The 14,197-nt window shown below is 41.3% G+C and overlaps 1 protein-coding gene across 8 annotated transcripts in view; it reads right to left on the bottom strand.

Moving 5' to 3' along the window:
* UXS1 (UDP-glucuronate decarboxylase 1) overlaps positions 1–14,197 on the bottom strand; it is a 120,325-nt gene that overhangs the window by 72,118 nt on the left and 34,010 nt on the right. For all 8 annotated transcript variants that reach the window (XR_004178353.1, XM_009184885.4, XM_021925153.2 and 5 more), the window contains one exon: positions 12,080–12,140. Coding sequence is in view for 5 of the 8 variants with exons in the window: in XM_009184885.4 (XP_009183149.1) it covers positions 12,080–12,140 (61 nt within the window). In the remaining 3 variants the exon portion in view is untranslated. The remainder of the gene's footprint in view (positions 1–12,079; positions 12,141–14,197) is intronic.

Below are 14,197 nucleotides of genomic sequence, written 5' to 3'. Positions count from 1 at the left end.
CATGAAAAACGAGTATCTTTTAAATTGTTTACGAGAACAAATTAATAAGCAATACATGCTGTTTGTAGACTAAAGTCCTAAACGCCTAAGTCCACCCTGTGTTTAATTTCTGAGTGGTGATTTGAACACAGTGTGGTATCCACTCCCAGCCACAGAGCACGATGAGGCAGCTGTGAGGGGTCTTGACAGAAACTCGGTAATAACAAAACCTAGACCCCTGCAAATGTGAAAAGTCAACCGCGCTTGAAAAATACTTTTAAGTTGAACACAGGTATTTTATTCCAATTAAATGGTGTAACTGGAGGAGGATAAAGGGAATTTCATCTGGGGGAAGGTTATAGGCAGTGGGAGTGAAAAGAACAGGCTCAGAAAACAGACTTGCCAAGCGCCAACTCGATTCTGTAGCCTGCTGTATCCTGTTCTCTACTCTGCCTTCTCTTCACCAAAATTCTCATTCATTTCACCCTTCTGTTTCAAACTGAAAGAATTAATAGGAAGACAGCAATCCTTTCTACCTAAAATAAAAGTACACAAACTCCTAGGTCTATGGTTTTAAAACATGTAATTCTCCATGAAACTCCTGTTTAAAATAAATGAAATCTCACACACAATGAAATATTCACCACGGGTGAGAGAGTAAAGCCACCTGGATTTGGCCAGAGTGGTAGCTCACACCTGTAATCCCACACTTTGGGAGGCTGAGACAGGCAGATCACTTGAGATCACGAGTTTGAGACCAGTCGGGCCAACATGGTGAAACCCCATTTCCACTAAAAATACAAAAAATTAGCTGGGCATGGTGACACATTCCTGTAATCCCAGCTACTTGGGAGGCTAAGGCAGGAGACTCACTTGAACCCAGGAGGCGGAAGTTGCAGTGGATCGCACCACTGCACTCCAGCCTGGGTGACAGAACGAGGCTCCATCTCAAAATAAATAAATAAATAAATAAGTCACCTGGATGAAAAAGATCAAAAATGGCAGAGGAGAAGTAAGGGGAGGGTATAAACTAAAAATGAAATCTGGGTTGGGTGCAGTGGCTCATGCCTGTAATCCCAACACTTTGGGAAGCCAAGGTGGGTGGATCATTTGAGGCCAGCTGTTTGAGACTAGCCTGGGCAGCATGGTGAAACCCCGTTTCTACTAAAAATACAAAAATTAGCCACACGTCTATAATCCCAGCTACTATGGTGGCTGAAGCAGAAGAATCACTTGAACCTAGGAGGTGGAGGTTATAGTGAGTTGAGATTACACCACTGCACTCCAGCCTGGGTGACAGAGCGAGACTCTGTCTCATAAATAAATAAATATCCTAAGTCCCCCCAACTGAGTGGACTCCCTCTTGGCCAAAGGGAATCCCAGAGAAATCCGAAAAGCTGAGTTCCCAGCCATGATGTGAAAGGAGATTGGACATGCCTCACTATACTTTATCTTTTGGAGTTTAGACATAACTGACCAACGTTAATGTTAAAACAGAGATCATAAACAGGACCTAGGGTCGTGCCAGACAGGAGCTAAGTCACATCCCTCCAGGTCACTCTGACCCAGTGTATTGGTGAACAGACTTCCTTGTCACAACTTAGATTCCTTTCTGCTGACTCCAAAGTTTTACACAAAGATTTATGCCTTTAACCAATTACAAAGTAAAAAATCTCTGAGCCAGCGAGGTCAAGGCTGCAGTGAGTGGCAATTGTGCCATTGCACTCCAGCCAGGGTGACAGAGAGAGACCCTGTCTTAAAATAAATAAATAAAATAAAATAAAATAAAATAAATTACATAATCTCCTAACCCACCTATACCTACAAGCTCCCACTTCAAAATAGCCTGTCTTTTTGGGCCAGACCAATGTAAAGCCCCTATATATTGATTTATACCTCCTTGTAACTTCTGCCTCCCTAAAATGTATATACTGTAATCCGCCTGCCTCGGGCACACTTACTCAAGACTTCTTGGTTTTGTGTTTTCTGGGGCTGCAGTTACTCATACTGGCTCATAATAAACCTCTAAAATATTTTAGAGTTTGGTTTTTCAGTTAACAAGGCCAACCTCAAGAATAACCATCCCTTAACCACCACATAGATATTACATATGCTCTGATGAAATGTGAATCAAATGGTTAAGACAGGATGGGTGAGACCAGGCATCCTCATGTTTGATAGCTTTCACTTGGCTTTACCAACAGCAACATTTTCCAAATCCTCTTTGCCTTCAAGATAAGAAACTGACACCCAGAGAAGTTATGTCTTTGACTAAAATCCTCAGAGATCACTAGCTGGGATAGACGAAAGCTACACTCTTTCTAATTACATGCTCTCTATTGCCTGTCAATTTGTCTGGTTTGTGTTTCATCTTAAGAGCTCCCACATTCTACTGCTATACTTGAACAATGACTATGAAAAAGGATTTTCCAGAAAAATAATTGAAATTCAAAGTTGACTCACCACTACAGCTTAACTCACAGGATGAGATTTCATTTTATCTTCATGTTACTGCATTTTTCCAAGTTTTCCATGATTTTTACAGTTAAAAATTTGCAACTTTTAAAAAGAAATTTAACCCCTTTTAATGTAACTGTTTCTCTATATGCAAATATTTCTGAAAACAAAATGTTCAGTGGCATTCTAACATCATTTCTGTGCCCAAAATACCTGGCAGACAGTTCTGAGATATCAGAGATGCAGCATATTAAACTATATGTGATCATCTCCAACATCTCACTAGTCTTAGTACTGACATAAAATTGTTGGAAGCACCTTGGCTTGACTAAAACGCATGGGAATTTTTTTTTTTTCTGAAGTAATTTCCTTCTACCTAAAATACTTACGATTTATATAACATAGCTGGATGGTTATGCAATTTTTTATCCTAATCAATGTTAGCCCACTAGGCAAGTGTTTCAAATAGAAACAAATTTGGTGAAAGCTTAGCACTTACAAAGCTCTATCAGGAACACTAATCACCAAACCCAAGGATACTCTTTGAGTAACAAGGAGCTAATACCCAAAAGAGAATAGGAGAAAAGAAGTAAGACCTCTTACAATGAGATGGATTAGAACTTACACGGCTTTGCATGGCTTTCTAGTATAGGGGTTTGTCTCAGTGTGCTTTCTGGCTCGCTCTTGTGGGTGCCAATAGGCAGCTAAAATGGTGTAGCTCAAGGTCAGCATTCAAACTCGTGATGCTTAGCAAATTAGCAAAAAATCAAAAAATGCATTTCAAAGCAAGCCTTCTCTTTCTGTTGAAGCTGTTCTAAGGCTTACCAATTTGCTGAAAAGGCTTCAAGTTATAGCAACAATATACCAGACTCATAGGCCAAATGCCTCGGAAATGCGCCTAACCTATGAAATGGCAGGTGAGGGGGAAAAAACTAAGTCTGTTTGCTGTGGTGATGTGTAAAGCAAAATAAATTCTACAATACTCAGCATCGACAGGAAGATCATTGCACGTGTACATAATAAAATTCATGGCAAGATTTTGCAGCATTCATGTATCAGTGCCGCTGTGCTTTTAATGTGTCCACCAAAAGCAGGTTTTGGTAATTTAATCCCCAGTGTAACAGTGTTTAGGCCATGAGGTGAAGTAAATGGATCAATGCCATTATCAGAGGACTGAGTTTGTTATCGTGGAAGCGTGTTCCGCATAGAAGCATGAGTTAAGTCCCTTTGGTCTCTCTCTTGCCCTCTCTTTACCCATCCACTATGTGATGACATAGCAAGAAGACCCTCACCAGATCACAACCCCTTGTTCTTGGACTCCCCAGCCTCCAGAACCATGAGCCAATAAATTTCTGTTATAAATTACCCAGTCTTAGGTACTCTGTCATAGCAGCACAAAAAGGATTAGGACAGAAAATGGGTACCAGGGAAGTGGGATGGTTGCTTATGCAAACACCTGAAAATGTGGAAAAAGCTTGGGAACTAGGTAATGAGTAGAGGCTGGAAGAATCTGGAGGTGCATGGTAGAAAAAGCCTAGACTTCTGTGAATGGAGGGTTAAAGAGACAGTGGTGAGGGCTCAGAAGAGAATAGCCATGGGGGAAGTCTGGAACTTCTTAGAGATTACTTGTAATATGGTTGTGATCAGAACAGCTGGAAATATGGACAGTGAAAGTCATTCTGATGAGGTCTCAGATGGAAATGATGAACGTATCACTGGAAACTGGAGTAAAGGCTATCCTTGTTAAAAAGTGGTAAAGAACTTGGCTGAAATGTGTCTGTGTCCTCTGGCTTTATGAAGGCAAAATTTACAAGCCATGAGCTAGGATATCTGGTGGAAGAAATTTCTGGCAAAATATTAAAAGAATTGCATGACTTCTTTTAACTACACAGAGTAAAATAAAAAATGGTTTAAAGACAGATTGTATAACTAAAAGGGAAAGAGAACAAAAAAAATTTTTTTTAATCCCCAGCTTTGCCATATAAAGAATGAAAAAGTGTGGGAGAGTGCAGACAACTGACTCTTTGATACACAGATTAGCATGGCTAGAAGGAAGCCAGGTTCTGTCCGTTAACACAACGGGAGAACGACCCTGAAGGCATTTCAGAAATCCTCCAGGTAGGTTGGGACCTTGAGGCCAGCGTTTCCAGAGAGGTGCTCAAGGTCAGCATTCATTGCTCTGTGCTGCCACAAGTCTCTGCTCCCCTTAACACTCCTCAACCAGCACAGCTGTGGCTCCTGCCAGTCCAGGCACAGCTCAAGCTACCACTTTGGAAGATACAGGCTGTAAACGGTGGCGGTGTCCATGTGGTGCTCTAATTCTGCAAGTGTGCAGAATGCAAGAGCCATGAGAACATGGCTTCTTCCATCTAGATTTCAAAGGATGTCACAAATAGCCTGGGGCGGGGTGGGAGGTGGTGGGGGGCCGGGGCGGGGTAGGCAGAGACTCACTGCAGTAATACAGCTGCCACCAAGACTCCAGAACTGTAAAGCCACCAGCATGTAACACCAGCCTGAGGAAGTTACAGGCACAGAACTCCAACTCATGAGAGCTGCCAGGTGGACTGAGACCAACAAAGCCACAGGGCTGGGGCTCCCAGAGGCCTTGGAGGTCCAACCCCCACCCCAGTGTACCCAGGACTCAGGCCATGGAATCAAGAAAGATGATCCGGAGCATTACGATTGAATCTTGTTTGCCCTGTTGGGTTTTGGACTTACTTGGGACCAGTTACCCTGTTCTTTCTTATTTCTCTCTTTTGGAATGGGCATGTTTACCCCATGCCTGTTCCACCATTGTATTTTACAAGTAGATAACTTGTTTTGATTTCACAGGCTCACAGTTGAAGGGGAATTTGCCTTCAGATGAATCATGCCTTGAATTTTACCCAAATGATGTTTAGATGAGACTTTGGACTTTCGAATTGGTGCTGGAACAAGTTAAAATGCTGGGCTACTGGGATGAACTAAATACGTTTTGCATGTGAAAAGGACATAAATTCTAGAGACCACAGCCAGAATGCTATGGGTTTGAATGTGTACCCCCAAAAGCATGCACTGGAAACTTAATTCCCAATGCAACAGTATTGGGAGGTGAGGCCTGATGAGAAGTTATTAGGTTATGAGGGCCCCACCCTCATGAATGAATTTATGTCACTATCGTGGCAGCGGGTTATGTGTAAAAGGATGAGTTGGGTCCCCTTTGTCTCTCTCACCCAGTCTCTGCCCTTCTGCCACGGGATGATGCAGCAAGAACACCCCTTGATATTGGACTTGCCAGCCTCCAAACCATAAGCCAACACATTTCTACTTATAAATTACCGAGTCTGTGGTAACCTGTTACAGCGGCACAAAACAAACTAAGAAGAGTAGACTACCAGATTTGTGATCAGTCTGACAACACAGCAACAAAACGTTAGAAAAATTAACTTGTCTATGCTACTTGAGACACTAATGTATTTCCAAATTCATGCTCAAATGCATATGCCTTTTTGAGGCAATAGAAATAACCTCAAAAGAGGGACATACAAGTATTAACAGACTTCAGAGTCTGCTCACAGCCAGTTATGTAAGCCATCTCAAAAAGGTAAGAGACTTTATGTAACTTCCAGAAGAATAGAGAGATTATATGGGGCAATAGTCTAATATCAATTCAGGAGTGACAATAATATTTTAGGGATGCAAAGTCCTACAGCCTAGGTGATGGGTAAAAGAACAAACCAACCTGTGTACTAGTCATTTCAACATCAAGGTCATATATAAATCATTTCTTGTAGAATTGCAGTGTAAAGTGCTCCACAGACCTGTTCCCCAAGGAAACAACCATAAATGGTCCAAATTATTTTTTTAAATAACCAGCAAAAGTCTCTGGAAATTGTGCTAAGCATGTACAGCAAATGAAGTAACATGTATTCAAGAAAATATAAAATTCACTTTGGGAGGCTGAGGTGGGCAGATAGCCTGAGGTCAGGAGTTCAAGATCAGCCTGGACAACATGGTGAAACCTCATCTCTACTAAAAATACAAAAATGAGCTGGGCGTGGTGGAGCACACCTGTAATCCCAGTTACTTGGGAGGTTGAGACAGGAGAATCACTTGAAATTAGGAGGTGGAGGTTGCAGTGACCCGAGATTGTGCCACTGCACTCCAGCCTGGGTGATGAAGCGAGATTCCACCTCAAAAAAAAAAAAAGAAAAAGAAAAAAAGAAAAAAGAAAGAAAGAAAGAAAATATAAAATTAAGTAAGAACAGCAAGAGTACGCAACACTTGAGTCCATCCCCACAGTTTAGAGTGGGGAATGTGCTGGGTGTGGCCAAGAAAATGAGAATCCCACTCAAAAGATATGGTATCTCACTAGGAAGGGCCACTTGGCAGTACTTCCCAGACAGGGAAGGCTGAGAATAATAGGATTCCAGTCACGGTTGCCCCAACTTACTTAGAAGGGAGAAGTTCCATGCCAAGAGGGGCAAGGATAAAAAATCAGTGGCTACAGCACCCTGATTATAAAACAGAGATGTTGCTCCCACCCCAGCTTCAGGGCAGTGGTTCAGAGGTTTTCCTGGGGGATAGAGGTACTGAAAACAGTGCACTCAAAAGCTCTCCCTAAAGGGAGTTGACTTTATTTCAAAAGGAAAGTGGAGAAGTTCAAGCATAAGGGTGCTCTCAAGAACAACGGAGATGCAGATGGTAAGCAATACATAGAAGGCAGTAGGTCCATGAGAATAAAAAGCTAAATCCAAGGCCAGCTTGTTTAACAGAAAGAACCAGGCAGAGGACACTTAAGAAACCTCAAAGACTGGTCTCAAAATCTACCCCTGCCAAGGGGACAGAATTTAACTGAATCAGGCTGAAGAGCAATTTAAAACACACAGCCTTGTTGAAAAATAAAGCAATTAGCTAGCAACCCCGGCAGCCTAACAGCTGGGTGAGATACTGCACAGGCTTAATAGAGAAATCAGGGAAAGAGACTGTCAACATGAGCCTGTTAGAGCCACCATCATCCCAGGGGGTGTGGCCAAGGCTACATCCTCCAAGGATCAACAGTTAAAGCTTCACACTGGAGTAGCGGGGAGGGAATAGGGAACACTTCACTAAAGTAGACCTGACAAGTCACTAAACAAAAAAACAAGTAAATAAAATAAAACAAGTTGGGGAAGGTGGGGGTTGGGATGAGGGCACAGTATCTAGAAGTGCTACATTACAATATACTACCGAAAATGCCCAGTTTTCTACATCAAATTACAAGACATGTGAAGAAACAGAAATGGGTGACCCACAAACAGAAAAAAAAAAAAAAAATCAATAAAAACTGTCTGTATGAAGTCCCCAGAGTTGGATATAACAAAGACACCAAAGCAACCACCATAAATATTAGGTTGGTGCAAAAGTAATTGCAGTTTTTGCCATTAAAAGTAATGGCAAGCGTTCAAAGAACGAAAGGAAACCATACTTAAAGAAGTACATAGATAATAAAGACAGATTACAAAATAGAAACAAATTGAATTCTGGAGTTGAAAAATACCACAATTGAAACTAAAAATTCAACAGAGGGATTCAACAGTCGATTAGAACTAGGCTAAAGAATCAGCAAACTTGGATTGAAAGGGCTTATGCAACCCCAAGATCAGAGGAAATACAGGAAACTACACAGAGCCTCAGACAAATACAGAACACCAGTAAGTGCGTCGACATGCATGCTGCACTGGGAGTATCAGAAAAGAGAAAGGAATACAAAATGTATTCAAAGAAATAATGGCTGAAAACTCCCCAGAATTGATGATCATATGAATGTACATATTCAAGAAGTTCGATGAACTGCAATTAGGATGAGCACAAACAAAAATAGATGCACACAGATACATCGTTCTAGAAATCCCACAAACCAAAGATAGACAAGATAAAGTTTTGAAAATAGCTGTACTAGGTTGGATACTGTCCTACAAAGTTTATGTCTGTCCCACAGCTTCAGAATGTGACTTTATTTGAAAATAAAGCCCCTGTAGATGTATTTAGTTAAGAAAAGGTTTTACCGGATTAGGGTGGGACCTTAATCCAATACTAGAGGCACGCAAGGACCCACGTGCTGCTGGAGGCAGAGACTACAGTGATGTCTCTACAAGCCAAAGAACACCAAGGATTTCTGGCAATAAGAGAAGCTGGGAGAAAAGCATGGGGAAAACTCCCCTCAGAGCCTTCAGAGGGACATAGGCATGGCCCTGCTGACATCTTGATTTCAGACTTTTATCTTCTAGAACCGCGAGGGATTAAATTTCTGTTGTTTTAAACCACTCAGATGGTGGTAACTGTTACACAAGTCCTAGGAAATTCATACAGCAGAAAAAGAAAAATGACTTGTCACATATAAGGGAACCCCAATATGATTAACAGCTGGTTCATTACAACAAACAATGGAGAAAGCAGTGGATGGCATACGTATTACTTCATTTTGTGCTGCCATAAAGGAATGCCTGAAGGTGGGTGATTTACAAAGCAAAGAGGTTTATTTGGCACACGGTCCTGCAGGCTGTACATGAAGCATGGCTCCAGCATCTGCTTCTGGTGATGGCTTTGGAGAGCTTTCAATCCTAGTAGAAGGCTAAGGGGAAGCAGGCATGTCACATGGCAAGAGAGGGAGGAGAAGGGGGTCCCATACTCTTTTTTAACAATCAGATCTCGTGTGAACTCATTACAGTGGGGTGTGCACCAAGCCATTCAAGAAGAATCTGTCCCCATGACCCAAATAATTCCCACTAGGCCCCACCTCCAACACTGGAGATCAAATTTCAACATGGGATTGGGAGGCTGAAACAAATATCCAAACTCTATCAACATATTTAAAGTGTAAAAATAAACTGGCAGTCAATAATCTTATATGCAACCAAAAATAACTTTCAAAAATAAGACATCCCTAGATAAACAAAAAATGAGAGAGCTCATTGCTAGCAGACCTACCACACAAGAAATACTAAAGGATGTTCTTCAGGCTGAAAGCAAGTGACCCCAGATAGTAACTGGATTCCACAGGGAAAGAGAAAGGAAAGGTACCAAATAGGAAATTAGTTAATTATAAGGGATTCACTCAGTGACTCACCTAGAGCAACTTCTAGTCCTGCAAGCTCCATTTGTGGTAAGTGGCCTATACAGATGAACACAAATACTTATCTTTGTTAAAACTACCTACAGTATTCAGTATAGCAACATGCTGTACAGATTTGCAGCCTAGGAGCAATAGGTCATACCACGTAGCCCAAGTGTGTAGCAGGCTGTACCATCTGGGTTTGTGTAAGTCCACTCTGTGATGCTCACAAAACAACAACAAAAAAACTTAGCAATGCATTTCTCAGAACGTATCCTCATTGTTAAGTGATGCTTGACTGTACATTTATGGTAAAATGATTTTCAACAAGGGTGCCAGGAAAATTCACTGGGCAATAAATAGTCTTTTCAATAAATTGTGCTGGACAACTGGACAGCCATATGCAAAAGAATGATGATGTAATACCCTATTCAAAAACTACCTCAAAATAGATCACAGACCTAAACTTAAGAACAAAATCTATAAAACTCTTAGGAAAAAAACAGTAAATTTTTGTGTCCTTAGTTTAGGCAATGATTTCTTAAATAAGACACACCCAAGTGCAAGCAGCAAAAGAGAAAAAAACAGACTTCATCTTTAAAACATTTATGCTTCAAAGAACACCATCAAGAAAGTAAAAAGACAACCCACAGAATGAGAAAAAATATTTGCAAATAATATACCTGATAAGAAACTTGAATCAAGAATATATAAAGAACTCAACTCAATAATGAAAAGAAAAATAACCCAATTAAAGAATAGGGTAAGTATTTAATGGAAATTTCTCCAAAGAAGACATAGAAATGACCAATAAGCACACAAAAAGATGCTCAACACCACGAGCTATCAGAGAAATGCAAATTCAAACCACAAAAAGATATCACTTCACACCCAGTAGAAAGGCTACAATCAAAAAGACAATAAGAAGTGGTGTTGAGGATGTGGAGCAACTGGAACCCTCATATACTGCTGGTGGAAATGTACAATGGTGCAGCTGCTCTGGTAAACAGCAGTTCCTCGAAAGGTTAAACAGAGTCACCCTATGACACATATAACAAATGTACAGTCGTCCCTCAGTATCCACAGGGAATTGGTTCCAGGACCACACCCCACCCCCCATACCTAAATGCAAAGATGCTCAGGTTCCACATATGAAATAGTGTAGTATTTGCATGTAACCCACACACATCCTCCTGTATACTTTAAATCATCTCTAGATAATTATAATACCTAATACAATGTAAACGTTACGTAAAAATGTTATACTGTATTGTTTAAGGAATAATAACAAAAGTCTGCACATATTCAGTACAGACATAACCACTGTGGGCCTAACTACATTTTCAATTCATGGTTAGCTGAATCCATAGGTATGGAACCCACTGTATAAATAAAATGTGGTATAATCACATAATGGATTATTTGGTAACAAAAATATATTAACTACTGATACAAGCTACCATATGAATGAAACCTGAAAACACGCTAAGTGAGAAAAGCTAGTCACAAAAGGCAAACATTGCATTATCCCATCAATATAAAATACTCAGAATTGGCAAATCTACATGGACAGAAAACAGATTAATGGTTGCCTAGGCATTGGGGTGTGGAAGGCCTTAGGGGAAAATGGAGAGTGACTGCTAACGGGTACAGGCTTTCCTTAGGGGGTTCTAAAATTGGATGTGGTAATGGTTGTACAACTCTGTGAATACATTACAAACTACTGAATTATACATTTTAAGGGGGAATTGTATGGTATGTGAATCATATCTCAACAAATCTGTTACTTTAAAAAAATGCAACATGCAACATTTTTGGACATAATTTGTTACCTAATAGTTAAAAGGGTTTCTTTCATTGGTGAGTTTATACTGATGTTTAACAAGAGTACTATTAGCCAAGGAAGCCTCCAGGGTATTCATCAAAGTGGTCTGTGAACCAGAAAAGGTGAAAAACCACAGCTCCCAAGTTTCATACTTCCTCAAAAAGATAAACACAGGGTTTCCACACAATCCAGTAATCCCACTCCTAAGTATATCTAAAAGAACTGAAAATCCTACGTCCACACAAAAACTTACACACATGCATTCATAGCAGCATTATTCACAATAGCCTCCAGGTAGAAACAACTCCAAATACCCATCAATTGAGAAACAGGGAAACAGTATGTGGTACATCCATACAATGGAGTATTGTTCAGCCATGAAAAAGAATGAAGAGTACGATTCATGCTAGAGCTGAGCCTTGAAGACAGACCAAATATCACATTATTTCATTCAGATAAAATGTTCAAAAAAGGCAGATTCATAGAGATAGAGAGTAGTTTTAGTGGTTTCCCAGAGCTGGCGGGAGGCGGCTGGGAAATGGAAGTGATTGCTAATGGGTACAGGACTTCTTTTTGGGGTGATGAAAATACTGTGGAATCAGAATGTGGTGCTAACTCTGTGGACATACTATAAGCCACTGAATTGTATCTTTGAGAAGCGTGAATTCTATGATATGTGAATTATCTCTCAATGAAAAAAGAAAGTTTCTTAATATTACAAATACTAATCAGGTATGCAAACTTACCAAAATTCTTTTCCGATCCTTTTCTGATAAAAACTTTACTGGTGGGTATTTCTGGGTAAAGCTGTATAATATAAAGAGATTCAAAAGGAAAAAGTCAAACATCTTATTTGAATATTTTCTCTATCATCAAAGTATGTGTCAGGTTTTGGGACTGTTACTGTTTGCTTCTTCTCTCTACTCTTGAATGAGTGCTGGAGAAACCAAGGAGTCACTAGTTAACTTGAGGTCAAGAGCTATCTAATCCGCTCCTTGTTTAGGATCAAGCTAAGGACATGACTTGAGATTCTACCTCTGAGAAGCGAAAGCTTAAGGAACTACAGGCTTCCAGCAGCTGCTCAAGCAGGGCAGGCACTACCTCTACTAGTCCAGACAAAACCACACCATAAGGAAGATGGACGTGAAACTGCTTTTGCAAAATTGTAATGAGAGAAATCTAATGACTGGCTCCATCTTGCTTTTAATCTCACAGGCTAAATTTTTGTTTTTGTTGTTTTTGCTTATTTTAGTGCAGAGGCCAAGATAACTAGGAGAGGAATTTATAGTAAAATGTTGAGGCAAGGAAAACTGACCCTCCTCGTTTCGAGATTGAAGCCACATTCCTAAGCTGAGGTTAGAGTTATGGTAGGGTCTGAACTTTGCTAAAGAATAAGCATAAACACTGACCTGCCATTGCTTAGCTTAGCTTGTTTATCTGTATATTGCTTACTGCCCCAGAGTCACTCAAACAGAGGTTGCAAGATTTGTAACTTCTCCAATAACCTCTACAGATAATATCACTACTGTGAATCCTAAATAAACGGTATTTGATGTATCTTTCAGATTTAGCATTTTGGCATACAGACGAAGAGATGTCACCTGGTCCTCAGACTCTGCTTCCACGAACTGATTCAGCTGCGTGAAGACAGTTTCGACACCCTCATGATTTCGCATCCAGCCAATCAATTGTTTCAGCTCCCCAGACCCCGCCCACCAAACTACCCTTAAAAACCCAAGCCTCCGAGTTCTCAGGGAGGCAGATCTGAGAAACCACTCCCATTCTCACAGGTGGCTCGAGTTCTCAGGGAGGCAGATCTGAGAAACCACTCCCATTCTCACAGGTGGCTGGCCCTGTGATTGAACTCCTTCTTGGCTGTAACACCTGTTGTTCTCAGTGCCTTGGTTTTCTGAGGGCAGTGGGCAAGAAGAACCCACCGGGCTATAACCATGGCATTCTCTAGGTACTGTACCACCAGGGCCCAGGTGGAAGAAAGCAGCTTCGTGAAGTCACAGGCCCAACGCACGAGGACTGCCCCGCAAGAGTGAGAAAAGGTATTAATGAAACTTTGTCTCCTGCTCCAGGAATTTTCACAGTCACGGCATCCTCTTTCTGACCAGCGTCCCTGGTAAAACAATGGAGCATCAGCATCTTCTGTCTCTGTGGGTCTGCTCTGACTCCGTCTTAAATCTCACTTATCTTTTGATGCCCTCTTGCTGCCCTAAGGTGCCATGGGTCCCCAGCCCACACTCATGTCCCAGGAGCAGGGCAGTGTGATAAGAATATAAAACATCCAGTGAGAGGTAATAAACACAGAGCCGAAATAGTCATTTTTAAAGTGATTCAGTTAGGAACAAAAGTGCTTTAAATAAAATCTGAGACATCAGCTTTATGGTCATTACACTAATTGGAGAGGTTGGGCCAGGTCTATCCCTGCCCTGTCCCCAGCACAGACACAGCAATACAGGATACAGAATGCACTTCCTTAATGGTCGCTGAACTGAAGGGAATATGAAGGGTCATTAGACAGAAGTCCCTGAAGCAGGGGTTTCTCATCTCCAGAAAGCCAGGAGCATGCTTAAATGGGAGTCAAAGGGCTATTACAATGCAGACGAATTCCCCCATTAAGAACTTCCAGAGTCTCAAAAGCTCAAGTTCCCCTTGCAGACTCCAAAAGCAGATGGGAGAGTCTGAGGGCACAGGTGGGAACCCCAGGGTTTCCCTTGTGAGCTCGCCGAGTGTCTTTAGTACTTGCCGCCCATAGGAAGGGCCTCGGGAATGTTATCCACGCAGCTGGGGAGCAGATGCAAGTTCTGCCTTCAGTCAGGAGCGATGCTGTTAGACTGGCAGGAGCAGCACACATG

The sequence above is a fragment of the Papio anubis genome, chromosome 14 (assembly GCF_008728515.1).
Source record: "Papio anubis isolate 15944 chromosome 14, Panubis1.0, whole genome shotgun sequence".
Lineage (NCBI taxonomy): Eukaryota > Metazoa > Chordata > Mammalia > Primates > Cercopithecidae > Papio > Papio anubis.
This window is presented reverse-complemented; position numbering and strand designations above follow the sequence as displayed.